At 67.5% G+C, this 24,582-nt stretch overlaps 4 protein-coding genes across 9 annotated transcripts; 1 reads left to right on the plus strand and 3 right to left on the minus strand.

The window, feature by feature from the left end:
* The first annotated feature begins 142 nt into the window (after positions 1-142).
* On the plus strand, positions 143-2,773 carry LOC308187257 (uncharacterized protein). Its single transcript, XM_080609426.1, has 4 exons — positions 143-241; positions 813-869; positions 1,558-1,652; positions 1,768-2,773. The coding sequence occupies exons 3-4, from the start codon at positions 1,577-1,579 to the stop codon at positions 2,574-2,576; spliced, it is 885 nt and encodes a 294-aa protein (XP_080465552.1). The 5' UTR covers positions 143-241; positions 813-869; positions 1,558-1,576; the 3' UTR covers positions 2,577-2,773.
* A 146-nt stretch (positions 2,774-2,919) lies between these two features.
* On the minus strand, positions 2,920-4,990 carry PFDN5 (prefoldin subunit 5). Its single transcript, XM_080609427.1, has 6 exons — positions 4,858-4,990; positions 4,162-4,264; positions 3,979-4,010; positions 3,697-3,771; positions 3,253-3,358; positions 2,920-3,169 (listed from the first exon to the last, which is right to left on the minus strand). Exons 1-6 carry the CDS (start codon positions 4,927-4,929, stop codon positions 3,090-3,092), a joined length of 468 nt encoding a protein of 155 aa, XP_080465553.1. The 5' UTR covers positions 4,930-4,990; the 3' UTR covers positions 2,920-3,089.
* A 768-nt stretch (positions 4,991-5,758) lies between these two features.
* Positions 5,759-18,221, minus strand: ESPL1 (extra spindle pole bodies like 1, separase). Of its 4 annotated transcripts, none has more exons than XM_080609419.1 (31): positions 18,125-18,221; positions 17,038-17,125; positions 15,902-16,945; positions 15,682-15,786; positions 15,457-15,577; positions 15,115-15,251; positions 14,742-14,935; positions 14,382-14,624; positions 14,043-14,187; positions 13,806-13,947; positions 12,889-13,028; positions 12,668-12,802; positions 12,462-12,581; positions 12,119-12,290; positions 11,846-11,974; positions 11,599-11,755; positions 11,021-11,130; positions 9,563-10,863; positions 9,092-9,470; positions 8,824-8,982; positions 8,409-8,622; positions 8,105-8,286; positions 7,894-8,021; positions 7,698-7,820; positions 7,464-7,619; positions 7,220-7,390; positions 7,020-7,124; positions 6,792-6,904; positions 6,614-6,697; positions 6,378-6,542; positions 5,759-6,086 (listed from the first exon to the last, which is right to left on the minus strand). In XM_080609419.1, exons 2-31 carry the CDS (start codon positions 17,116-17,118, stop codon positions 5,885-5,887), a joined length of 6,657 nt encoding a protein of 2,218 aa, XP_080465545.1. In that variant the 5' UTR covers positions 17,119-17,125; positions 18,125-18,221; the 3' UTR covers positions 5,759-5,884. The 4 variants fall into 4 exon arrangements, with proteins under 4 accessions (XP_080465545.1, XP_080465546.1, XP_080465547.1 ...); XM_080609420.1 differs by lacking the exon at positions 18,125-18,221 and adding an exon at positions 17,755-17,881 and having other exon boundaries at positions 6,792-6,901; XM_080609421.1 differs by lacking the exon at positions 18,125-18,221 and adding an exon at positions 17,755-17,881 and having other exon boundaries at positions 6,396-6,542.
* A 912-nt stretch (positions 18,222-19,133) lies between these two features.
* On the minus strand, positions 19,134-22,814 carry MFSD5 (major facilitator superfamily domain containing 5). 3 transcript variants are annotated; one of them, XM_080609424.1, is made up of 3 exons: positions 22,287-22,814; positions 21,570-22,123; positions 19,134-20,758 (listed from the first exon to the last, which is right to left on the minus strand). In XM_080609424.1, exon 3 carries the CDS (start codon positions 20,722-20,724, stop codon positions 19,363-19,365), a length of 1,362 nt encoding a protein of 453 aa, XP_080465550.1. In that variant the 5' UTR covers positions 20,725-20,758; positions 21,570-22,123; positions 22,287-22,814; the 3' UTR covers positions 19,134-19,362. The 3 variants fall into 3 exon arrangements, with proteins under 3 accessions (XP_080465550.1, XP_080465549.1, XP_080465551.1); XM_080609423.1 differs by having other exon boundaries at positions 21,520-22,123; positions 22,287-22,813; XM_080609425.1 differs by lacking the exon at positions 22,287-22,814 and having other exon boundaries at positions 21,552-21,582.
* Between the last annotated feature and the right edge of the window lie 1,768 nt (positions 22,815-24,582).

A 24,582-nucleotide genomic window follows, 5' to 3' on the forward strand; every position in this document is an offset into this window, starting at 1 on the left:
CGGCCGCGCCCCCCCCGGGGTCCCGTTACCGGCCGCGGGCCCCCCCGGGGCTGCTCCTCTCCCCCCCTCCCCTCCCCGTCGCCCCCTCCTCGGTCCCCGCCGCCCCCTCCCCGTCCCCGAGGGGGGGTCGGGGCCTCCCCCGCCCCCCGCTCCCCCGGCGCCGGCGCGGAGCCGCCGCCGCCTCCTCGGGCCGGGCCGGGCGGAAGCGGCGGCGGCGGCGGCGGGGCCGCGGCGGGGCCCGGTAAGCCCGGGGCGGGGGGGGAGGAGGAGGGGGGGGGAGGGAACCGGGGGGGGTGGGGAGGCGCGGGGGGGGAGCGCCGTGCCCGAGCCGCCCCCGCCCCGGTTGGTGCCCCCCCCGTGCCAAGATGGCCCCGGTCGCCGCCCGCAGCGCCGCCCCCCCCCGACCCCCGCCCCCCCCCCCCCCCCCCTCGGCCGCATCCTGCGGGGGCTGGGGACGGGGTTGGGGACCGGTCCGTGACCCCCCCCCTCAGTCCATGACACCCCCCCCTCCTACGGAATCCGTTGACCCCCCCCCCCCCGGCATCCGGTTCCTCCTCCCAGGATCCGCCCCCCCCCAAATCTGCACCCCCAATCCTTCCCCCCCAAAATCTTCCCCCCTCAACCCCTCAATCCCCCCCATCTGCCTTTTCCAATCCTTTCCCCCCAAAAAATCTGCCCCCCCCTCCCCCCCACCTTAGTGTCTGTGATGCCCCCCACCCCCAGTTCTGGAGGGGGCACAGCCGGGGGGGAGCCCAGTCACAGAGGGGCTGTCACCTCCCCCCCCAGTGTTGCCGCCCGTGTGTCCCCCCCAGATCTCCGCTGCCGTCCCCTGGGCCGAGCACGGAGCCACTGCTGTCCCCGGAGCTGAGGTGAGGAGGGGGACGGGGGCACGGGGGAGGGACGGGACACAAAGGGATGGGGGGAGCAAAGAGGGGTGGGGGGGCACGGGAGGATGCAGGGGACACGATGGAACTGGAGGAGGGGGGGACACAAGGGACACGAAGGGGCACAAGGGGATTTGCAACGTCGAGGGGTTTGGGGTGGCACAAAGGGATTGGGGGCATCACAAGGGGATTTTTGGATGGCACGAGGGGATTTGGGGCTATACAAGGGGATTTGGGGGGGCACGAACAGGTTTTCGGGTGGCACAAGGGCACAAACGAGTTTTTGGGCGGCACAAGGGGATTTCTGGATGGCTTGAAGGGATTTCGGGTGGCTTGAGGAGATTTGGGGCAGCACAAAGGGACCTACGTTGGCACAAAGGGATTTGGGGTGGCACAAGAGGATTTGGGGTGAAATACGGGCATTTCGGGTGACTGAAGAGGATCTGGGGTGCCACAAGGGGATTTGCGGTGGCACAAAGTGTCCTGGGGGAACCACAAAGGGTCCTGGGGGGGCCATGACGGGCCCCTAGCCCCCCAGCAGTTGCTGTAACCCCCCAAAGGCCGGGCACCCGCACGCAGCCACCGGTGCTTGGAGGCAGCACGGGGTGGGGGGCGTCAGAGAGGGTTTTGGGGTGGGGGTCCTGTGCTCAGCCAAGGGCTCGGCGCCCCCTAGGCCCCCCCCAGCCGCCCCCATGGAGCAGGACGAGCCCTGCGTGGTGGAGCTCCATGACTCGGACGAGGCAGGCATGGTGCGGAGGGTCTACATCGGTGAGGAGGGGGGCGCAGAGCCCCAGGGGGCAGAAAAGAGCCCCGGGGGAGTGGAAAGGAGTCTTGGGGGGGGGGAGGTTCCCAGCCCCCTCCCCAGCCTCTCTGTGGCCTACAGCTGATGATGGCATCGTGAGCGACTGCGAGGATGAGGTGCTGCCGCACGAGATCATCCAGACCGTCATCCCCCACAGCCCCCTGGCCTCCAAGGGCAAGAGGCGGGGGGCGGCGGGGGGCCGGGGGGCCGGTGCCGGCTCAGCGGCAGGGGGCTACGGCGAGGAGGAGCAGGAGGGCAGCGGGGGGCGGCTGCGGGGGGGGCGGCAGCGCCCCTTTATCTGCAACGAGTGCGGGAAGAGCTTCAGCCACTGGTCCAAGCTGCTGCGGCACCAGCGGACTCACACCGGGGAGCGGCCGAGCACGTGTGGGGAGTGTGGGAAGAGCTTCAGCCAGAACTCGCACCTGGTGCAGCACCGCCGCACGCACACCGGGGAGAAGCCGTACCGCTGCGGGGACTGCGGGAAGAGCTTCAGCTGGAGCTCCAACCTGATCCAGCACCAGCGTATCCACACCGGGGAGAAGCCCTACACCTGCGGGCAGTGCGGGAAGAGCTTCACGCAGAGCAAGAACCTCATCAAGCACCAGCGCACCCACTCGGGCGCCCGGCCCCACCGCTGCGGGCAGTGCGGCCGCGGCTTCGCCCAGAGCACCAACCTGCTGAAGCACCAGCGGGTGCACGCCGCCCGCAGCCAGCCCCCGGCCTGCCCCGAGTGCGGGCAGAGCTGCCGCGACGGTGCCGAGCTGGAGCGGCACCGGGCGCAGGCACACGGCCACGAGCCCTACATCTGTGTGGAGTGCGGGGAGAGCTTCGCCAAGAGCGCCACGCTCAACCGCCACAAGCGCGTGCACAAGCCGCTCTTCGTGCGCTGAGCCAGGCCGCGGGCGGGCGGGCAGACGGACGGACTGCGCTGCCCATGCCGTGGGGCTCGGGCCCACGACGCCCTCGGCGAAGGGCTGGAGCCCACAGTTGTACATAGCGCGGGGCCGGGAGGAGGTGAGGGCAGAAGCCGCCACCGGGGCGAGGGGCCTGGGCACGGCTGTAGAATAAAGTACTTCTGTTGGGGGAAGGCGTCTGAGTTTTGTTGGACTGGGGGGGCTCCGCCACGTCCTCACCCCTGTGTAAGAGAGGTGGAGGGGCCGGGGCAGTTTCTCGGTTGCTTTTGGGGGCGCTCCCCCCAGCCCCGCGGTTCGAGAAGCAGCAGGCAGCGCTGGGGATGTTCCCACATCTCAATTTATTCCACACGCTGGCAGCGAGGGGCTGCCTACAAAAAGGGGAAGGGTCGGGGCATTGGCAAGGCGAGGAGCACGGGGAGGGGACACACTGCAGTCCGTGCCCCCGGCCCAGCAATGATGCAGAGGAAGGCAGCCCCCCGAGGCCGAAGGCTACGCCTTGGTGGTGGCACCCTGCGCTGCCCCCAGGGTTGTGAGCTGCTGGATCTTCTGGCTCATCATCTCCACCACGGCTGTGGGAAGAGGAGGCACCGGGGCGGTGAGGGGGCTGCCAGGGGGGCCCCAGGTGCTGAGCTGTGGCGGCGCTGGCCCTTACCCTGCTTCATGGCGTGCTTCTCCTGCAGCGCCGGCTGGATCTTCTCCATCTGCTTGGTCAGGAAGTCGATCTTCCGCTTGAAAAAGTCTCGGGCATCATTTGCCGTCTGAGCAGATAAAGGGCAACAGCGGCCTCGGGGCGCTGAGATCCTGCACGCCGCAGCCGGAGGCAGCCCCGTTCATCACCTGCCGCCAAAAGGCGGCTGCTCCGGGGCCAAGCCCGTGCTCCACGCACACCAGCACAGCCCCCAGGGGCGTGCAAAGGTGCTGAGCACCCTGCTGGGAGCCCCATTGCCCTCCCAGGGCTCAGAAATCAGCCTGCTTGCGCCATGGGGAAGCAGCGGCCGCAACGGCCCCAACCCAATGGCCGTTGGTGCAAACAGGCATGGGAGCAGTTCCCTAATTGCCAAACCGCCCTGTGACACTCCCGGCGCTCACCCCTCACCTTCTCCACGTAGTAGCCGGTTCCAACGTCGATCAGGACGCGCTCAACATCCGAGAGCTTCCCAGGGACGTACATCTGGCGGGGACAGTCAGGGAAAGCAGGGGACCAGGACGGTTACGCACCTCCCGGAGCAAAGCCCCGAGCTGGGGCAGAGCCGGGGCGCTGGCAGCACCACGCCATGCTGCCAGCGCAGGTTTGTGCTGGATCAACGGCACTGAGGGATGGAACCGATGGCCCTAAAGACCCCCGGGGTGTTAATGGTGTGGGGTCAGCAAAGGATACAGAGCTGGTGAGCGGCACCAGCAGGTCCTTCCCTGTGGGAGAGCAAGCAGAGAAGTGAGCACCAGGGCAAGGGGAGCCCCCAAGAACAGAGGTTGCTGCCTCTGTGCCCCAGGTGATTTTGAGCGAGATTCAGAGCCGGTGAGGCCAGGAGGGAGGAAATCGGCCCCTCGGGGTCCCACTCGCCTTCATTGCTTTTGTTGAGGACATTGAGGCAGTCCTTGGCTTCCACATACTTGGTCTGCACCACCTTGAGCTGGGCGATGGAGGACGAGAGGAACTCCACCTCCTGGGGAGAGAGCGTGCGGCCCGGCCGCGGGGGGACGGCTGGAGGGGACCCAAGGGCCGGAGGGGACCCTCGTGGGGCTGGGTCCGCAGGGTCCCTTCTGGAGCTGGTTTTTGGGAACGGCCCCAAACCAGCCACGGGAGATCAGAGGGTGAGCCCTGGAGCCCAAGAGGGATGGGCGCAGGGGGAGCAGGAGGGAAACGGCCTCATCCCGGGGAGGGCACCAAGGTGGGGGCTGTCCCCAGCCGTGCCCCCCGCGGAAACGGGACTGGGGGACGTCGGGCGTGAAGCACCCTGCTGCGCAGCTCCTGTGGGCCAGCCGGCCCCACGCATCCTCCCTGGGCCCCACACACCTCCTCCCAGGCTCACACACTCCCCGTAAGCCGCACAGCCCCCCTCGTGCCCCACAGATTCCTCCAGGCCGCCACAGCCCCCCTGGGGCCGCAAAAATCCCCCCCCAAACCTCCAGGCCCAGCCTCGCCCCACACACCTCCCCGCAGCCCCCCCCCCCCGGCCCCCCCATTCCTCCCGGGCCCCACAACCCCTCCTGCCCCCCCCAGCCCCCTTTGTGCCCCCCAAGCCCCCCCCGGCCCCACCTGGTCGAGCTGCCCCTTGAGCACCTCCAGCTGCGGCAGGCTCAGCTCCGCCACGTTCACGGCCTGCGCCATCTTGGGCCCGGCCGCACCTCCCCGCCCCGCAGCGCCCCCCGGTGGCCGGAGGACCCCCGGGACCCCCCCCCGCCCCCCAAGTTTCGGGGACCCGCAAAGGCAGCAGGTGCCGGGGGGGGTAGCAGAGGGGGGGCTGTGCCCGCTCCCAGAAAAAGGGGGAGTCCAGGGGGCAGCACCCCATTGCCCCCTCCCAAAGGAAAAAAGTTGCCGCCCCCCAGGAGGGGGACCCAAAGGTGCAGCCCCCCAGGAGCGCAGGCTGGATCCTCACTGCAGAGGGGGCTCCTCTGAGCCATGGGGGGCACACCAAGCAGCCCCCCCCCAACTGTTTGAGGGAGGCCCGGGGTCTCCCTCACAAACCAAGGGTGAAAGGGGGGGCTCTGAGACACCTCTGGGGGCAGGGGACCCCTCAGAAAAGGAAGGGTCCAGTTGTGGGACAGGGGACAAAGGGGAGCAGGACTGGAGAAGAGGAGGCTCAGGGGAGACCTCAATGCTCCCTCCACCCTGCAAGGAAGCAGGGGTCGGCTTTCTTCTTAAGGACCAGAGGGAATGGCCTCAAGTTGTGCTAGGGGAGGTTCAGGTTGGAAATTAGGAGACGTTTCTTCACAGAAAAAGTGGTCAGGCGTTGGGAGGGGTTGCCCAGGGAGGCGGTGGCATCACCAGCCCTGGGGGTGTTCACGAAGTGCATGGAGGAGGTGCTACAGCATAGGATTTAGGATGGAGTAGCTTAATGGGGAGTAGTGCTGCAAGAAGGAGGGCTGGACTCGAGGAGCCCGGTCCTTTCCCACCTTGTGCTTCTGTGAGTCCGTGATACAAGCGCACACCACCCACGTTCAAGGGGAACAGCTTTATTACCTCAGAACATAAAACCCAGCGGAATTAAAATAAATTAAAAGAGTAGGAAAGCCCCCAGCTGCCTCCCCAGGGCAAGGGGTACACCAGGGGGTGACAGCGGCTGTCACTGCAGACACACGGGCAGGCCGTAGGCGACGGGGGCAGCCCCGATGAGGTGCTTGAGACGGGGGGCTTGGCGCGCCTGGGCCACGTAGTGCAGGAGGGGGGCACCGGTGCCTGCCCGCAGCCAGCCCTGCAGCAGCGCCTCAGCGTAGCGGTCGATGTCACGGTCGGTCACGTCCCACAGGTTCCCCAGGACGAGGGGGCTGGGAGAAAAAAGGGTGTTAAGGCCAGCAGGGCTGGGTGCCATGCCCCCCCCCTCCCCCCACCAGTCGCCTCTCTGGCCCCAGATCAGTCAGATGAAAGTGATCAGGACTGAGAGGAGGACAAGGAGAATGGTTACTGCTTACCAGCACAGGAAAAAGCCGGGGGGGAGGGGGGGGGGGCAATAAAAAGCAGCGAGGGGGGAGTGGGGCAAAAAAAAAGGCAAGAAGGGAAGGGGGCAAAGACTCCATCTGCCCCCCAAAAGCCACACCCCCCCCCCCTCCTCGCCTCACCAGCCGGCCAGGATGTACTTGAGGATGATGCCGGAGCCCTCGAGGCGGCCACGCACAGCTAGCGCAGCACTGCTGCAGCCAAAGAGCAGGGCCACGGCGCTGCAGTCCAGTCGGGCGATGGCCGTCCCGTCCAGCAGGCGGGCACCCGCCCCGTGCCCTGCGTAGCTGCCAGGAACAAGAGCAGGGTGAGCAGGGTGAGCACGATGGCACGGCACAGCACTGTTATGGGCACTCACATGTAGAGGTCGTGCTCCAGCAGCGCTGCCTGCATCTGCTCCTGGCTGGGGATGGCTCCTGTGACTCCGCTCCAGCCCTGCTCGCTGCAGGAGAGGAGGTGAGAAGTCACAGAAAGGGGGGAGCGGACATGGACCCCCCCCCCTCTTCCCCACTCTGTGCGCCCCGATTGCTCCTCACCTCTCAAACCAGCTCCGGAAGCGCTCTTCGGTGCTCGGGAGGTTGTTCTGGGGGTTGAGGATGTAGAAGGTCCTGGTGGGGTTGATGCCACGGCACAGCACAGAGCCTGCCTGCTGTGGGGGGAGAAGGAAGGAAAAAAAAAAATAATCACAAGTCAGCCCCAGCCCAGCACCAGCCTCGAGGGGTCCCAAGCCCCGCGCAGAGCCAGGGTCCCCCCATTCCACTCACCCTCTGTGCCAGACTGTAGCTGAGGAGGAAGTGCAGGGACGGGAGGCGGGTGACGGGCAGGGTGCGCAGGCACGCCATGCTCTCCCAGGGCAGCTTCTGCAGGTGCTGCAGGGGAAGAGGAGGAGGAGGAAGGAGAGGAAGGCGTGAGCGATGCAGCGAACGTCTGAGCTGAGGGAGAAGTGGCAGGGGCAGGCTCTCACTTTATCCAGCACGAGGACGAGGGAGCCGCCAGGCGCCTGGGCGCAGCTCCTCCGCTTCTCCAGGGCCTCTTGCAGGAGGAGCTGCGCTTTGCAGGGCTGCGCCGGGCACAGCCCCACGGCCAGGGCTCGCACGTCAGCAGGGGTGAGGAGGGGAGCGGCGTTCAGCACGACCTGCGGCAAGGGGCAGGCGTGAGCGGAGGCAGAGCTCCCCCCGTGCCCTGCCCCAGCCCGGGGACCTCAGCACCTTGAGCAGCGCCGGGTCCGAGCCCTGCCAGCCGCAGGGACGGAGCTGGGCAAAGAGGTGGGCGGCTTCCTCGGCCAGCACAGGCTCCTGGCTGGTGGGGAGCAGCGCTCCCTTCCAGCAGCCCAGCACCTCCATCTCCAGGGTCTCGATGAGGCTCTGCGAGAGATGACAGAATCACAGGGGGGTCCGAGTGTCACACCCAGGTGTGGGGGGCACGGGGTGCCTCTCGCCTACCTTCATCCTACGGTCCAGCTCGGAGCGGCACAGCCACCAGTCTCGCTTGTTGGTGCAGCTGCTGGTTTCCTTCTGCTCCTTCTGGATGGTGTCGAAGTCACTCAGCACCGAGCTCAGCGGGGCCTAGGGGAGGAAGGGAGCCGTGATTCCAGCCCCGGGCTCATCCCGGCTGCTCCACTCCGAGCCCTTCCCTCACCTTGGTAAACGCAGTCGGGATGCGGACAGTGATGGGAGCGCTGCCCCTCTCCAACCGCGTCAGCAGCAGCGTGTCCTCCACGGAGGAGAGCTGGATGCTCACGAGGGTCAACACGCAGACAGTCACCCCTGAAAAAGTCACCCCCAGACCTTCAGTAGAGGCCAAGGCATCAGGCAGCACCCTCCGGGGCTCTGTTTGGATCAGCCCTCACCTGCAGGGATCTGCTGCAGCTTCTCTCTGAAGCCGTTGAGCTCCTGGGGCCCCAGACCCGTGGGGCTGAAGCCAAAGAGGTTCTGGAGCTTGGTGAGGTGGTGGACGCGCGAGGGAGCGTCCTCCTGCAGGGAGAGCCCTCGGAGCTGCTCAGCCGCATCCACCGCCGACTTCTTCAGTTTGCTACAGAGGCAGAGGCAGTTGGGGGGGGAACGTTGCTCCAAACCAACCCCTCCAGGGCTCTGGGTCTGGCTGAGCCCCTTCGCCTTCTCAGCAAGGCTCCAGCAGGGAGGCGCGGGACCTACTGAAGCTTCCTGTGGACGATGCTGAGCAGCTGATGGCGCATGGTGACGGAGACCGACTCGGACAGCAGATAGGCGGTGGAGACGGGGTCCTGGTCGCCCGTGGCCAGAGCCAGGAGCTGGCAGAGCTGGCTGTAGAGCGTGCCAGGCGGGCAGTGGCTGATGCAGTTGAAGGCAGCTTTCAGGAACCCGCAGGCAGTGTCCAGCAAGGAAACATCTGGAAGGGGCAAAGCAACACCACCAGGATTAGGCAGCGAGCCTGCGGCCACCTTGGCTCTCCCTCTGCTGCTTTCCCCTCCACTTGTAGGGTTTTTGCCCTTTAAGGACACGCTTTGGCAGAGGTGCCCCCAGCTTTGCTGTTTGCCTCTTCCCACCCCGCGGTTCCCTGCTCCCGAGACGTGTCCCCGCACTCACTCACCTCCCACAGCCAGCAGGGCAGCAGAGAGGGCATCGAGGCACAGGGGGTTCCCGCTGCCCGGCCACCGCCCTGCTGGGATGTGCTCAGTGGCCTCGCGCCGCAGCACCTCGTGCTCCCCGTCCGCAGCCTCCTGCCTGCGCTGGGGCGGCTGGATGCTGCCTGCGGGGAGAGACGGAGCCTTTTGGTCCCTGGGGCTGGGGACAGCGGTGACAACATGACAGCTCGGGGCGCTTGAAGGCTCCCAGTGAGTCCTCGTTCCGCAGCTCACCTGCAGCTCCCTCTTCTTCCTTGGAGGCTCGCAAGAGCTCGAAGCTGCTGTCAAGCTCCTCATCTGCCTTCTCCTCCTCGATGGCTCTCAGAAGCTCCCGCTCCTCCTTGGCTCTCCTGCCCGGAGCCCTGCGGGTCACCCGCTGCCTCTTCTCCTCTGTGCCCGCAGCCCTGCGCCCTCTCTGGGGCCGGGTGCTGCTGCTGCTGTCCTCCGAGGAGCTCAGCTGGGAGCCCTCCATCCCTGAGAGTTTGGGGAGCAGAGCTCTCCGGCAGAGGGATGCTGACTGCAGCGTCCTGTGGCTGGGACCCAGGGTTCTGCCGGTTGCCGGGGTCAGCCCCAATTTGGGATCCTCGGTGTCGCTGTCATCACTGAACGTCACCTGCAGCGGCGGGACGGGGACGTGGCGGGGCTGCAGCTGCCTCTCAGGGCCGCAGCTGCCTCTTGGGGCCGCCTCCCTCCCTCCCCACTTACCGGCAGGCGAGACTTCGCCTTCCTGCGGGCTTTGGGTGCTTTCAGGAGCTGGGACTTGCTGAGCGGCGGCGAGGAGTCGCTGAACACGGTGAAGGGAGCCCTGGGGTGCAGGGCAGCCGCAGCCCCCCAGCCCCGTGTCTTGGCGGGGGCACAGACCTGGTGCGGGGTGCAGGGCACTGCCGCCGGCCGGATCACAATGGGGGGCACCTCGGCATCGGAGTCGCCCGAAGCGAAGATGTTGGCACCCGCCGTGGCCGGGGGCTTCGCTCTCTGGTTCTTCGCTCTGGCTTTGGGCATAGGGGCTGCTGCGGCCCCCCGGGCACGGGCCCTGGCAGGGGGACAGGCTTTGTGGCACGGGGTGCAAGGCACCACCGCCGGCTCGGCCTCAGAGTCGCTGAGCACGAAGGCTTGGTTGGCATCCACCACAGCTGGGAGCTTTGCTCTCCGGGTCTTCGTCGCTTTGGGCTTGGGCAGCGAGGACGCTGCTGGCGCCGCCTTGCTCCTGCCCCTCTGGGGCTGAGCCTTCTCCGTCTTGAGCACGGCCGCTGGCACGTTGGGCTCGGTGGGACTCGGGGGGAGGGGCTGCCAAGCCCAAGGGGTGGCAAAGATGGCGGCCACAGAGCTGCCGTGCTTGGTGGCCAGGCAGCAAACGGTGGCCACGGCTTTGGCGAGCAGGAGGCTGGCCCTGGAGACCTCGAGGCTGGGCAGGTGGGGTCTGCGGGACGCCACGAAGGACAAACCGGCCTCCAGCTGCTCCGGCAGCTCCCCCTCGGGCCGGGGGCTGGCAAGGCTGTGAAGGGCCAGTGCAGCGTAGCCGGTGGCCACCAGGTCATCCAGCAGCTCCAGCGCAGGCACATCCCCGCCGCTGCCCAGCTTGTCCTGCAGCAGGGCGGCGAAGCGAGCGGCCACGGTGCCGCAGCGCCGCAGGGTGGCCAGGATCAGGCCCAGCCCCTCGGCCGCACTGCCCGCTGCCAGCTCGCCCTGGGCGCAGGTGAGCAGCCAGCGGAGGCAAAGGGTCGAGAGGGCCAGGTCGGAGCAAAGGCAGCAGGGGCAGGCGATGGGGTGGGCGAGGAAGGCCAGCCTCCTCCTCGGCTTGGGTTTCAGCTGTGGCGAGGAGCTGAGCGCGGCCGCCTTCTCCAGCCCGCTCACCATGGCCACGAACTCCAGCGCGGGGCCTTTCAGGAAGCCCTCGTCCTCCCCGGGGGGCTCAGAGCCGGGGTCCTGCTGCCTCCTGCCCCCCGGTCTGCCCTTCCTAGGCAGGATCCTCACGGGGCCTTGCTGTTTCTCGGCGGTGTCGAACTCTGCAGGCAGAGCAATTTGGGAAGGAACCCAAATGCATGTGGTGCAGCCAGCACCACAGCTTCTGCTTCCCAGGAGGGTCCCGGCTGCGGCTCCACGAGCACAGCCGGGGGCTCACCCTGCTCCCAGTCCCACTCCCAGCCTGGAGCCGGGACTCACCAGTGCTGGACTCCAGCAGGAACAGCGCCTGCTGCAGGTCTGCATGGCTCAGCTCCAGGTCGCTCTGCTGCAGCTCCAGCTGCGCCTTCAGCACCAGAAAGGAAACGCACCTGGGAAGGGGGGAGGACAGCCCTCAGAGACCCCCCGCTGCCACAGCTCCAGCACCATGCACCAGAGAATGAGCTCGTGGGTGAGCTGGCAAGGACACTGCCACCAGGCACCCCCTGGGGCCACCAGGCACCCCCAAGCACCCTACTCCCCCAGGGCGACCAGGCACCCTGCTCCCCAGGCCTCCAGGCAATCCCTCCACCAACCCTCTGGGCCTCCATGCAACCCCACCAGGCACCCCCCCCCCCCCAGGGCCAGCAGGCACCCCCAAGCACCGCCCTGAGGTCTCCAGACACCTTCCCTGGGGCCACCAGGCATCCTGACAGCCCCTCTGGGGCCACTAGGACACTCCCCACCCTGAGGCCACCAGGACACCACCACCCCCCCAAGGCCACCAGGCAGCCCCCCAAGGCCAGGACCAGTGCCATGGCCGCCCCCCCTCGCCCGCCCTCCCCCCAATGGTCACTCACCACCGGCTTGCCTGCAGCCTCGTGGCCAGCCTGACGGCCTCCAGGCAGAAGGCTTTGGCCCTGCACACCACCTCAGCGCGGCTGAGCAGGGCCACCAGGCACTCCGTGCAGCCCAGCACCTCAGCCAGCACCTGCCACTTCTGCAGCACGTTGTCCCCTGCGCCGCAGGACAGGGCTGGTGACCGGCGCTGCTCCCCCCTGGGGGGGATGCGCCCACGTCCTCCCACCCGCGGCACCGGTGCCTCACCGCAATCCATGAACTGCGCCTCCGCCGCCGGCTTCTGGGCGCCCAGCACGTCGCTGCCCACCAGGAGGAGGATGATGCTGCGGAAAAGCTTGTAGGCTTCGGCTAGAGCTGTCTCAGGAGTCTTCCACCCTGCACCAGGATGGCCGTGAGTGTCAGGGCTGACCCCCCGGCACCCACCTCCAGCCCCAAAACGGGGCTGTTTCAGGGGACAGCCGCGTTTCCGCAGGGCTTTGCCCGCACACAAGGAGGGTTTCCAGCGCCCCAGCGGCTCACCCTGCGCGGAGACACGCTGCCTGAGCTCTGGCGAGAGGCGGGCGGGCGGCAAGCTGAGGTAGACAGCAGTGAGCTGCAGGACGTGGGCTCGGAGCATGTACCACACCTTGGCCACCTTCTGCAGAGCCGGGTTCTGGAGCACCTCTAGCAGGAGGGCAAGGCCCTCCTCAATCTGCAGGAGGCAGCAGAGAGGGGAAAAGAGGCACCAGTCACCGCGTGGAGCATCTCCAGGGCTAAAGTGGGTGCAGGCCGCCAGTGAGAGGTTGCAGACAGAGCTGCTAAGGTCTCCTCTTGCCCCCTAACGCTGCACACGAGGCAGAAAAGGGTTTCTGGGGAGACCCACCTGGTTGCTGGCGCAGCACAGCTGGCTGCGGAGCATCAGGCAGGTTTGCTGCAGCAGCAGGTAGGAATCACTGCCGCTGTCGGCTTTCTGCAAGCAGGACTCTGTCTCCTCCAGGAAGAGCTGGAAGCCAACAAGCCTGTGAGGGCTGGGGCTGCGGGGACAAGCTGAGATGCCCTCCCTCCCTGCTGCTCCCCCACAGGCCTTGCCTCAGCGTAGCTGTGGCACTCGAGCTGGAGGAGCAGTTTGGTGACCTGGCAGAGGGCGCCAGCCGTGCCCAGGCTGTCCCCAAGCGCGCCGCACAGGGCTCGGACTAGCAGGTAGCTCTCCATGGCTTGCAGAGGCTGGGGGTGAGAAAAAACCATGGGTGTGTCAAGGGATGATGCTGGGGGGAGGCCGCTGCCCCCCTTGGCAGCCCCAGCAGTACTACCTTGGCCATCAGCCTGTAGAGAGACGCCGTGATGAGCAGGGAGGCCACGGTCTGCTCAGGGCTGTGCACAGCTGGGACACCCTCGGAGGCCAGGAGCTGCTTCCACAGGGCCAAGGCTTCGTCCAGGCTCTTGGACTGGGCTGAGGGCACGGCACGGGGCTGAGCCGCTTGGCAGCGGCACCAGGACACGGCCAGGCATGCCAGCAGGCATCTCCCGGCCAGCCCTTCCGTCCCCACACCTCCCCCATTGCCCTCCCCCCTTCCTTGGGGAGGGTGTCCTGGTTTCAGTTAGGACAGAGTTAATTTTCCTCCTAGTAGCTGGTGGGGTGCTATGCTTTGAGTTAGGATGAGAGGAGCGCTGATAACATGCTGGTGTTTTAATTGCTGCAGAGCAGTGCTTACACCAAGCCAAGGACTTTTCAGCTTCTCGCTCTGTCCTGCCAGCGGGCAGGCTGGGGGTGCAGCAGGAGCTGGGGGGGGGTGGACCCAGGACAGCTGACCCAAACTGGCCAGAGGGGTGTTCCATGCCATCTGGGGTCATAGCTGGGGGCTGGGTGGATTGGGGGGACCAAGTGCTCAGGGATAGGCTGGCCATCGGTCAGCGGGTGGTGAGCAATTGCATTGTGCATCACTTGTTTGTACACACTATTTTCAGTATTATCATCATCACTATTATTATTTTCCTTTCTTTTCTGTGCTAATACAATGTCTTTATCTCAACTCACAAGCTTTCATTTCTTTCTAATTCTCTCCACCATCCCAGAGAGAGAGGAGGGAGGGTGAGCAAACGGCTGTGTGGTGTTTAGCTGCCGACCGGGTTAAACCACAACAGAGGGGAACCCTGCTCCCACCCCAAAACCAGGTGCTCTGGAGGAGCCTTTTCTGCAGCGCCAACGGCCCGAACCTGCCGCGCTCACCTGACTCTGTCACCAGGTTGAAGGAAATGCCGTCGTACAGGAACTTCTCCTGCAGCCCCGCCTCGTAGTTGAGGTCGTTGGGCTCGAAGTCATCCAGGTTCTTCTGCCCCTGAGCCTTGGCTCTCTGCTCCCTCGCTATGCCCTGTGGCAGGGTAAAGGCAGCAGTGACATTCGGGGGGCAATGCGGGACCCCCAGGACGCCCCCCAGCAGCTGCGGGGTCACGTCTCCCCACGCACCTCCTCCAGCTTGGACTCCAGCGTGCAGATGTAGAGCCAGAGCAGAGCCTGTGCCCGGTCGTCGAGGAGCTGCTCCTGGTTCTGGGCGCTCCTGGGCACCGCCTCCAACAGCCGCAAGGCTTCACGCACCGAGTCCAGCGCGGAGCTGTCAGAAAAAGGGGTTAAAACACAGCCTTCCACCCCAAAACACACCTTAAGAGGAGGAGCGGACGTCACCAGCATCCAAACCAGCCAGGGCAATGTGACCCCGAACCCTTAAACCTTGCTGAGGGCCCTCGAGAGCCCCCCAGGGGCCTGCAGGGACCGACAACGGGCTCGCAGGCATGGCAGCGCACTCACCAGTCCGTCTGCTGGGCATACTTGTGGTAGCACAAGACCTGCGCCAGCTCCATTAAGCTGATGGCACGCTCGTGCAGGCGGCCGCTCTCCTCCGAGCAGATCTCCAGCAGGTCGCAGAGGACGTTGTAGCGCTCCTGCCCGGTGTCGGCACGGACGGCCTTGTACGCCTTCAGCTCCGCAAAGAGCACGGCTACCAAGGTCCCTGCGTCCGGGTAGCGCCCCTCCAAGCCTTCCTTCAGGGTCCTGGTGGAGCGGGGGGGCCGCATGGGGGCTCTGCACAGAGCCCGGCTCGGCGATACGGTTTCATGAGAGCCCCCTGAGGCACCCCCAGGCGTGGGGCAGCGCCAGGCTTCCCCTCACCTCAGCCGCAGCTCCTCAGTTCCGTGCTTCACGGCGTCGGTTTTCACTCGGACCCAGAGGGAGACGGGCTCGGCCAGCAGCTCCACGAGGCGGCCCCGCAGCGCCGCCAGCCACTGCACAGTGGAGGCCAGGGCGCTCTCCAGCCGGCCCTGCTTTCGGTAGCTTTCCACCTGCAGCCTGAAGCATCTGTGCAGCTGCAGAGAGAGCGCGGAGGAGCGGCTTTGGCGCCCTGCCTGCCTGCCGAGCCCCATGCCGCAGCCTCTTCCCCTCCCGGGGGGAAGCCAGCCACTCCCCAGCCTCTCCTTCGCTCCCCCAGGCCACAGCTCAAAGCCTTCGGCCCCCTTTGGGCTGAGAAAGTCAGGACACCGCTCACCCTTTCATGGGGGACCTCAGAGTATTTGTAAGCATCCGTCGTCTCCAGCGTCTGGCAGAAGAGCTCAGAGACGGAGCTGGCCTCCTCGTGAAGGTTCTGGTTGTAGAAGATGTAGGCCAGCTTAAATGTGCACGATGCTGTTGCAGGGAAGAGAGAAACATCAAAGATGTGCTGCAAATTCAACGCCCCCCATCCTCCTCATCCCAGCCAGGCACTGCAGGTGGCCGAGGAGCCCTCGCCCCCATCGGTGCCCCTCAAAATGCTCCCAGGGGCACAAAGAGGGGCCGGCGGTAAGCTGCGTGAGCATGCTCGCCCCAGGCAGCCAGGTGTGGGGACACTGACCGGTGACATCGAGGTACTTCGCTCGCTCGGCGTCAGGGAGCCCCTCCAGCGCCTCCAGCATCCGCGCCACGGTGCCCCGGCAGCCTGATGTCAGCCGCTCCAGCCCCAGCCACCCGGCCGCCTGCAGGGGACACGGTGGCTGTCGGGGACTGCAGAAACACCCCTGGGGTGGCTCGAGCAGCCCCTGGAGCCCCCCCAAGGGACTGGCCCCGCTGCTTCTGGCACCTGGGAGCACTGGAAGGCATCGTACGCCACGCTGGTGAAGAGCTGGAGGCTGTGGTAGAGCAGCTGCTTTAGTGCTAGCCTCTGCCTCGTGCCGTCGGGGGGAACCTGCAGAAGGCAGGAGGTGACCGCGCGGCCACCAGTGAGGTTACAGCTTCCCCCCGGCCACTCCAATTAGCGGGGGAGCCCTCATTAGGCGCTAGCCCAGCTCCCGAAGCCTCACCCTCTGCAGCAGCTGGCCGAGGACACGGCAGTGCCCCTCCACAAAGGCGTAGAGACCGAGCACGTCCTCGCGGCCCAGGGGCTGCCGTGGGCTCCTCTTGGCGTGCTCGCCCAGGGCCAACACCACGAGCTGGCAGCCCTCGGCCAGCAGCCGCAGGAGACGCTCCGAAGCCTCGGCTGCGCCGCCCAGCGCCGCCGCTGCCTGCGAGAGATAGGGCCCTGCCGGCCTCGAGCCCTCGGCCAGCGCCCGGCTCAGCCTCACCGCTGCCTCCAGGAGGCCCAGGGGCTCACCCAGCAGCGCCCCGGAGCTGCCCAAGAAGCAGCGGGCATCCTCTGCCGCCTCCTCCGCCTCGCCGTAGCAGCCGCTCCTGCAGAGCTGCCGGCACTGCTCCAACGCCAGCTCGAAGAAGCAGAAGGCCTGCGGCAGGCCGGGGGGTCGTGGCGCATCCCGGCGCAGGGTGAGGAGGCAGCCCCCGAGCTGTCGGCCCAGCAAGGCTGAGGGTGGCACGCGGGGGGCTTCGGAGAGCGCGGCGGCGGCCGCCTGGCGCGCCGTCTGCGAGGTGAAGAAGGGCGGCTCCAGCGGCAGCAGGGCGCCCTCCTCCTCGTCCTCCAGCAGCAGGAGGAAGCGCAGGGCCCGCAGGCGGCCCCCCAGGCCGTCTGCCCTGTTCCACAGCACGACGAAGCCGCTGCGGGCGATGGCAGTGAAGTCAGCGCGGGGCGAGCGGCCGGGCTGGGGGGCGCGCAGGTGGGCAAGGAGGAGCTCGGCCGCTCGCTCGCGGGCAGTGTCGCAGCCCCCGGCGGCCGCGTTGCGCAGCAGGTGGTAGAGGATCTTCTCCAGGTAGAGGGGGGATGGTGGGGGGACGGCCGAGGCCACGTAGCCCCCACAGGCTGCCTCAGCCAGCCCCAGGAGGCTGGTGGCATGCTCGAGGCAGCCCTCCGGCTCCCCGCCCAGCTCACCCAGGCGCTGCACACAGGCTCGCAGGATTCGGTCGCACACCGTGCTCTGCGTGGCGTCCGGCGGCCCCAGGGGGCAGGAGAGGCTTTGCTGGAGAGGGAGGGAGATAGAAAGAGAGTTTTGGCCCCCCAGCAGGGGGTCCCAGCCCTCGTGCAGAGCTGGGCCCCCCCCCCCCAACTCACCAACAGCTCCGCCAGCAGTGCCTCAGTGCCCTCCCTGCTGGCGGTGCGTGCCACAAAATCAGCGCCCCGGAGGTGCTTCATGGCAGCCCTGGGGGGCAGCGAGGGGGGAGGTAAGGGGGTGCTGGGGGGCCTGGTGCTCACAGCCCCACCCCCCCGGGTTTACATCCCTGCCACAGCCCCTGCTGCTTGGGGGCAGCTCCCAGAACTGCTCCTCAGCCCCCTCAGTGCTCACATCCCCCCCCAAACCCCTCCCCAGCTCCCCCCTCAGGCCTCAGGGCCCCCATCCCCCCCGGGTCTGCTCACGTACCCCCCACCACGCCTCAACCCCTACACCCCTCTAGAGCCCCAAAGACCCCCCGGTTCCTAGAGGCCCCCCCAGCCCCACCTCAGAGCCCCCTCCCAAGCCAGAAGGGCTGTCCCCGGGCCCACCTCTCGGCCTCCCCCAGGACCTGCAGGGCCCCAGCAGGCCCTGGCGCCCTCCCCCCAGCCCCTCAGCCCCCCCCTTAGGCCCTGCAGGACCCCCCCAACCCCTCATACCCCCCCGCGGGCCCTGCAGTGCCCCCCTCCTGCCCCTCAGCCCCCAAGGGGCCTACGGAGACCCCCCTGCCCCTCAGCTGCCCCCCAGGCCCTGCAGGCCCCCCCCCGCCCCTCAGGATGCCCCCGAGCCCCCCCGCCCCGACCTTACAGCCCCCGGCCCCGAGGCCCGCCCCCGCTCACCCGCGCTGCCGCTTCCCGTAGGCACGGCCGCGATCCCCGCCGCGCGCCCCGTTCAAATAGCCGCACCGCAGCCAATCAGGACGGGCCGCCCCGCGCGGGGCACGCCGGGACTTGTAGTCCTCGCACGGATCCGCGCATGCGCGCGGTGCGTGTAATGGGAGGAGGGAATATGGGGACCCCGTGGGGGGGGGCAAGTTGGGACCCCATGTAACGGGGGGGGGTTGTAAGGACTCTGTGTAAGCGGGGCGGGGGGCGTGTAGGGACCCTGCGTAACTGGGGGGGCAAGTTGGGGCCCCCTGCAATGGGGGGGTCCTGAGCGCAGGGAGGGAACGCGATGCAAAAAAAAATAAATGGGGGTGTGGGAATAAACCTGTTGTTTTTGCAGAGTTACACTGTTCAGAGGGAAGGAAGGTGGCATCGAGATGTGCTTGCAGCGGTAAGAGAGCTTAGCAGACCTTGTAAAATGCAGACAACCAGAATCCTTACAGCAACTAGGCAAAAAACACGGTGTCAAGTCAAGTCAGGTAAGTGAAAAAACATTACCACTTCAAAGAGTAAAAAGTCAAACGAAACTTGAAAAGTAACAGGCCCGCAACTGAAGGCCATGCATTGTCTGTGAAGCACCAGATAGGTTGTGAACCTGGAGTATCCCATGTCCTGGTTTCAGTTAGGACAGAGTTAATTTTCCTCCTAGTAGCTGGTGGGGTGCTATGCTTTGAGTTAGGATGAGAGGAGCGCTGATAACATGCTGGTGTTTTAATTGCTGCAGAGCAGTGCTTACACCAAGCCAAGGACTTTTCAGCTTCTCGCTCTGTCCTGCCAGCGGGCAGGCTGGGGGTGCAGCAGGAGCTGGGGGGGGGGTGGACCCAGGACAGCTGACCCAAACTGGCCAGAGGGGTGTTCCATGCCATCTGGGGTCATAGCTGGGGGCTGGGTGGATTGGGGGGACCAAGTGCTCAGGGATAGGCTGGCCATCGGTCAGCGGGTGGTGAGCAATTGCATTGTGCATCACTTGTTTTGTACATATTATTATTATTATTATTACTCTATGTCCTAATAAACTGTCTCTATCTCAACCCACAGGCTTCACTTTCCCGTTTCTCTCCCCCATCCCAGAGAGGGAGGGGGGAGGGTGAGCGAACGGCTGTGTGGTACTGAGCTGCCGACTGGGTTAACCCACAGCACCCAGTCCATGGGGAAACAGGGGAGGGCCGGCTCGTTGGGAAAGAGAGTCGATAAACCTAAGCCGTGCTGTGTGACTGGTAGGGGCGCTCCTGCCTGGAGGACGCCCGCCATCGCAGTCGCGACTAACAGTGCTGCCTCACTGAGATCCTGGCCTGAGCCCGTTATTGGCTACAGAGTTTCTCACATGGCAGAAGCACTTGCGGAAATGCTTTATTTTCTTTAAAAAAAGGGAAGGTGAGGGGTGCGGGGCTGCGCAGGGGGCACTCACCCTGCGGCGCTCCATCCCCATGTGCTTCCAGCGCTGTCCCCAGCAGGACGCGAGGGTGGGGGCGCCGTGGGGGTCACCAGCCGGGCGGGCTTCCCCCCTGGGCCACCACACCACACGCCGGGGCCCCAGCGGCACCCCCGAGGCCCCCTCCTGCGTCACAGCTCGGGGGCATCAGGCTGGCCCTGCGGGGCCGGCAGCCGGAGCTCAGCATCGTGGCGGACAACAGAGAAGAGGCCGACGACGGCGAGCAGCGCCAGCAGCATGAGGCCGCAGCAGGCGGAGAAGATGCTGCGGGTGCCGGACCCGCGGTCGGCGCCGTGCAGCAGCAGCAGCCCCAGGCAGGCCAGCAGGTTGAGCGGGACTCGGCACCAGTTCGTCACCCCCGGCCGGTCCTTCTCCGGGATCGCCTTGCGCCGCAGGAAGCCCATGGCGGGGAAGTAGAGCCCGCAGGAGAGCTCGAGGAGCAGGAAGGCCACGAAGGACTCGGCCGGGCTCTCCTGGCCGGGGTTGGTGGAGAAGGTGAGCATGAAGAGGGAGAAGAAGCCCACGAGGACGGAGAGCGAGAGCACGTGGACGGGCTGCAGGCGGTACCTTGGGGAGACAGCCAGGCGGTACAGCGAGGCGCCCACCATGCTGGCCGCCATGAAGCTGGAGAAGACGATGCCCAGCGGCGGCCCATGGGGGTCCAGCACGGGCGTCCAGAGGAAGACGAAAATGTAGATGACGCTCTCGAAGAGCGCCTGGACAGTGCCCAGCAGCAGCACGCGCCGGTCCGCCAGAAGGCGCCGCAGGCCGTCCGCACAGGTCTTGGCGAGCGCCCGCTTCTTGCCATAGTTCTCGTCCCAGTCCTTCAAGGCCACGGCACCCGCCAGAACCAGCAGCGGGATGGACGCCACAAAGGGCGCCACCGGGCCCAGCCGCAGCCACTCGGCGGCGGCGTTGGCCACCACCCCGGCCCCCACGGCCACCACGTGGTTCCAGAAGGCTGCCCGCGAGAAGGTGGCGGGCACCCACTCTGCCGGGAAGTCGTGGTGCTCCACGTGCTCATGGACGTACCAGGCCTCGAAGGCGCAGAAGAGCAGCGCCGTGGACAGCCCGCCCAGCACCCTCCCCGCTGCCAGCACCAGGTAGTCACGGGACAGCTTGGTGAGGCAGCAGGCCGAGTAGGTCAGCGAGAAGAGCACGCACGACGCCCGGCGGCCCAGCGTGTCCACCAGCGAGGCGGCCACGGGCCCGAAGAGGACACTGGAGGCGAAGCCGCAGACGTAGAGCGCAGCGATCTGCGCCTCCACGAAGCCATAGTGCTGGTACAGCTTGTACAGGTACGGCCCCTGCAGCCAGTCGGCGGCCAGCGCGGGCAGGTAGCCGCGCAGGAAGCCCCGCTGGAAGCGGGCAAAGGCCGGGTTGGCGCCGGGGGGGGCGGCGGCAGCAGGGGGGCGCGAGTGGCGGGCGGCCAGCTCCAGCCCCAGCGCCGCTGCCAGCAGCAGGGCGAGGGCGGCATAGGCGGCGAGCAGCATGGCGCGCCCAGCCCTGCGGGCATCCCGGGGGCGGCTGTGGGGGGGGGGAAAGGGAGTAAGGTGGGTGATCGGTAACCCCCCCGAGACAATGCTGAGGCAATGGGCTGGGAGCGCCAGCAGGGGGCTGGGGGGCAGCGGGAGGAGGCCCCGGCCTGGGCACACGGCGACCCCCCCGCCCTGTGCACCCCTGGGTGGCTGTGGGACTGAGCTGTGCACCCCCTGCTGGACCTCCCCGCCCTATAGACCCCCTCGCATAGAGCCCTCTCCCTTCATATAGCCCCCCCCGCCCTATGGACACTCCCCCAAGCTCCCCTCCCTATGCACACCCCTGCTGACCCCCCCAACCCAAACACCCCCAAACGCCCTCCCCACACCATTCGCCCCATCCATGCCTCCCCCGGCCCCCCCTTCCCACGCCATACACCCCCCCCGACCCCCCCATACACACTCTCCCACTGACACCCCCCCGCCCCACAGACCCCCCCGGGCCTCTCCCATTGTCCAGAGGCCTCCCAGGGCCCCTAAACGCCCCCCAGCCCCGCCAGAACCCTCCTAAAGTCCCCCAGCCCCCCCCCCCAAAGCCCCTAAAAATCCCCCAGGGCCCCCCACATTCACCGGGATCCCCCCAAGCCCCCCGTCAGCCCCACCCAGGTCCCCCCAAATCCCCCGGGCCCCTCCTCCACCCACCAGGCCGCCCCTCCCCCGGCCGCTCCGAACCCCCCAGCCCCCCCAAGCCCCCTAAAATCCCCGGGACACCCCCAAAACCAGCAGAGCCCCCCCCCCGCCCCCCCCCACCTGCCCCTCAGCGGGGGGGACCGGCCGCGCACCCCGGCGCCTCCACGCACCCACTTCCGCTTCCGCTTGGCGCCGGCCGCCTCCGCGGGCGCCGCCATCTTGGCGCGCGTCACGTGAGAAGGGCCCTGCGCCCACCCCGCCCGGATTGGGGGGGGGGGGTGGAGGGCCGCGCGCATGCGCCTGCTCAAGGAAGGGGGCGAGCCCCTCGCTGCGCGCGCCACGTGTTCGCCAGATCACGTGGGATGAGGTCACGTGGCGGCGCTCGGGGACTTTCGGAGGCGCTCGGGAGCGCTCGGCCCTGCTCGGCTCCGTTTGGGCCTGTTCGGCTCCGTTCGGCCCCGTTCGGCTCCACTCGGGCGCGCTCGGCGCCGCTCGGCTCCGTTCGGCCCTGCTCGGCCCCACTCGGCCCTGTTCGGCCCCGCTCGGCTCCGTTCGGCCCTGTTCGGCCCCGCTCGGTCCCACTCGGGCCTATTCGGCTCCGTTCGGCTCCACTCGGGGGCGCTCGGCCCCGCGCGCCCCTCCTGGGCCTCGCGTAACTGCCCCGTGCTGGTGCAGCTGCCCCGGGCCTCGTGCAACTGCCCCATACCTTGTGCAAATGCCCCGCCTGGGGACAAACACCTTGTGCAATTGCCCCAAGCCCTGTGCAATCGCCCCCAACTCTCCTCACCCCCCCATCCCCGTGCAAACGCCCCCTCCCGCCTTGCACGACTCCCCCCTGCCTTTCATCCCCCCCGCCCTGCCCGTGCCTCAGTTTCCCCCGCACTCACCGGGGTCCCGGGGGGGGTCACCGCGCCCCCCTCACTTGATGCTGAGCCGCGGGCGGCAGGGCGGGGGGGGGCACCCGAGAGGGCACCGGGGGGGGCACCGGGGGCAGGCTGGGGGGGGGGGGCAGCAGGGCACGGCGGGCGGGCGGCACGGGGGGGGGCAGCAGGGGGGGGGGCAGCAGGGGGGGGGGCAGCAAGGGGGGCGGCAGCAGGGGGGGTGACACGAGGGGGGGTGGCGAGAGAGGCAGCAAGGCGAGGGGCAGCCCGGGGGGGAGCAGCAGGGGGGGTGGCAGCAGGGGAGGACGGGACACGGGGGGGGGCAGCAGGGGGGGTGACAAGGGGGCTGGCAGGGGGCTGAGCAGGGGGGGCAGCAGGGGGGGGGACAGCAGGGGGGGGGGACAGCAGGGGTGGGGGCAGCAGGGGTGGGGGCAGCAGGGGGGGGGCAGCAGGGGGGGGGGCACGGTGGGGGACAGGGGGGGCTGCGGAGCCGCTGGCCGCGCCACGCCAGCCCCATGGCGCTGCCCCCCCCCCGCGCCTCCCCCCCCGGTGGGGTATTTATAGCCTAAAGCCGGCTCAGCCGGGCGGGGGGGTTCACGTGGGCGCTCCCACGCGTGCACGGGGCCGGGGGCAGGCAGCTGCACCCCCCCCACCCCGTCACGGGGGGCGGGGGGGACACGGGAGCGGGGGGGGGGGCACGGGGGGGGCACGGGGAGACACGGGGGATGGGGGTGACACGGGGGGACATCGGGGTAGGGGGACATGGGGGGGCACGGGCGGGACGTGGGGGGGACACGGGGACATGGGGGAGGCGTGGGGGGGACACAGGGGGACACGGGGATATGGGGGGGCACGGGGACATGGGGGATGGAGGGACACGGGGGGGGCATGGGGGGACATGGGGGGGGCACGGGGGCATGGGACCAGGACACTTGCACATGCCAGGCCCCCCCGGGCACGTGGGTGCCGATGTTGCACACGCGTGTGCAAGGCGTGCGGTCGACGCCCCTCCCTGGCCCCGCCCCCTCCTCCCCCTCCTCGCGGGGGCCCGGGTGGGGGTGGAGGTGGTGGGGACCCCCCCGAAGGGAGGGGGGGGGCGATGTGGTCATGGAAAAAATTTGGGTTGGAGACGCCCGAGCTCAATGGGGGCTTTGTTCAGTGCTGCGGCGCCAGGGCCCCCGGGCGGGAGGTGCCGCCGGCCCCCCCCAGCTCTGCGGCGTGCCACGCCTCGGCAGGCCCCCGGGGGGTGTGTGTAAAGGCGTGCAATGCTGTGTAAAGCCGTGCAAAGGCATGCGATGCCATGCAAAACTGTGCAATGCTGTGGAAAACTGTGGAACGCCGTGCAAAGCCGTGCAATACTGTGCAAAACTGTTCACAATGCCGTGCAAAGCCATGTGTGGTCGTGCAAAGCAGTGCAAGGCTATGTAACGTGGTGCGATGCCACATATAGTCCTGCAATGCTTTGAAACGCGGCGTGAAATGCCATGCAAAGCCACGCAGTGCCGTGCAAAGTGGAGCAAAGCTGTGCAAAACCACAGCACGAAATGCTGTGCAGAGCCATGCAACGCTGTGCAAGGTGGTACAACAACATGCTGAGCCGTGGCACGCGTTGCTGTGCAAAGCCGTGTGATGCCGTGCAAAGCGGTACGATGGCATGTAAAACTGTGGCATGAAACACCGTGCAAAGCCATGCAATGCCATGAGACGCCATGCAAAGCCGTGCAATGTCATGCGAAGCGGTACAACGTCATGCAAAACTGTGCCATGAAACGCCGTGCAAAGCCACACGATGCTGTGCAAAGCCGTGCCAAGCTGTGCAAAGCCACAGCTGGCCGTGCAGCGCCAGGCCCCGCGGGGCTGTGCTGAGCCGTGCAGCACCGGTGGGGGTCTCCGTGGGGGGCAGCCCCCACGCGGATCGTGGCCGTGCTGCCCCGGGGTGCCTGGGGGGGGCGGGGAGGTGTGAGGGGGGGGGCTGCTGGTGCCGGAGTCACACCTGGTGTGTGTGCAACGCACAGAGGGCACACGCACCTCAAGGCACGGCAGGGGTGTGCACACACATGCATGATCACATGCGTGTGCATTGCTGCGTGCATGTGGTCTTGCACACCTGCACGCTCACACATGCTGACACACATGTGCAGCATTGTGCAATGCATGGTCTTGCACGTGGGCATGCTTGCACACTCACGCGTGCTCACATAGGCTCATGCGCGCTTGCAGATGTGCACTCACTTCTGCATCACCACCAGCGTGCAAGGCCTTGCACACGTGCATACCGCCACACTGGTGCGCCATCATCACA

This window comes from Anser brachyrhynchus, assembly GCF_964034855.1.
Source record: "Anser brachyrhynchus genome assembly, contig: SCAFFOLD_331, whole genome shotgun sequence".
NCBI lineage: Eukaryota > Metazoa > Chordata > Aves > Anseriformes > Anatidae > Anser > Anser brachyrhynchus.

Coding starts and splice junctions, on each gene's coding strand:
- LOC308187257 (XM_080609426.1), top strand. CDS start 1,577: ATGGAGCAGGACGAGCCCTGCGTGGTGGAGCTCCATGACTCGGACGAG. Junction 1,653..1,767: donor GGTGCGGAGGGTCTACATCG/GTGAGGAGGGGG, acceptor TGTGGCCTACAG/CTGATGATGGCATCGTGAGC.
- ESPL1 (XM_080609419.1), bottom strand. CDS start 17,118: ATGAAGCACCTCCGGGGCGCTGATTTTGTGGCACGCACCGCCAGCAGG. Junction 7,821..7,893: donor TCCCGACTGCGTTTACCAAG/GTGAGGGAAGGG, acceptor TTCCTCCCCTAG/GCCCCGCTGAGCTCGGTGCT. Junction 6,543..6,613: donor CTGGAGCACGACCTCTACAT/GTGAGTGCCCAT, acceptor TGTTCCTGGCAG/CTACGCAGGGCACGGGGCGG.
- PFDN5 (XM_080609427.1), bottom strand. CDS start 4,929: ATGGCGCAGGCCGTGAACGTGGCGGAGCTGAGCCTGCCGCAGCTGGAG. Junction 4,265..4,857: donor TCAAGGGGCAGCTCGACCAG/GTGGGGCCGGGG, acceptor CTCTCTCCCCAG/GAGGTGGAGTTCCTCTCGTC. Junction 3,772..3,978: donor TGGTGCCGCTCACCAGCTCT/GTATCCTTTGCT, acceptor TGTCCCCGCCAG/ATGTACGTCCCTGGGAAGCT.
- MFSD5 (XM_080609423.1), bottom strand. CDS start 21,695: ATGCGCGCGGCCCTCCACCCCCCCCCCCCAATCCGGGCGGGGTGGGCG. Junction 20,759..21,519: donor TCCCCCCCGCTGAGGGGCAG/GTGGGGGGGGGC, acceptor CCCCCCCCACAG/CCGCCCCCGGGATGCCCGCA.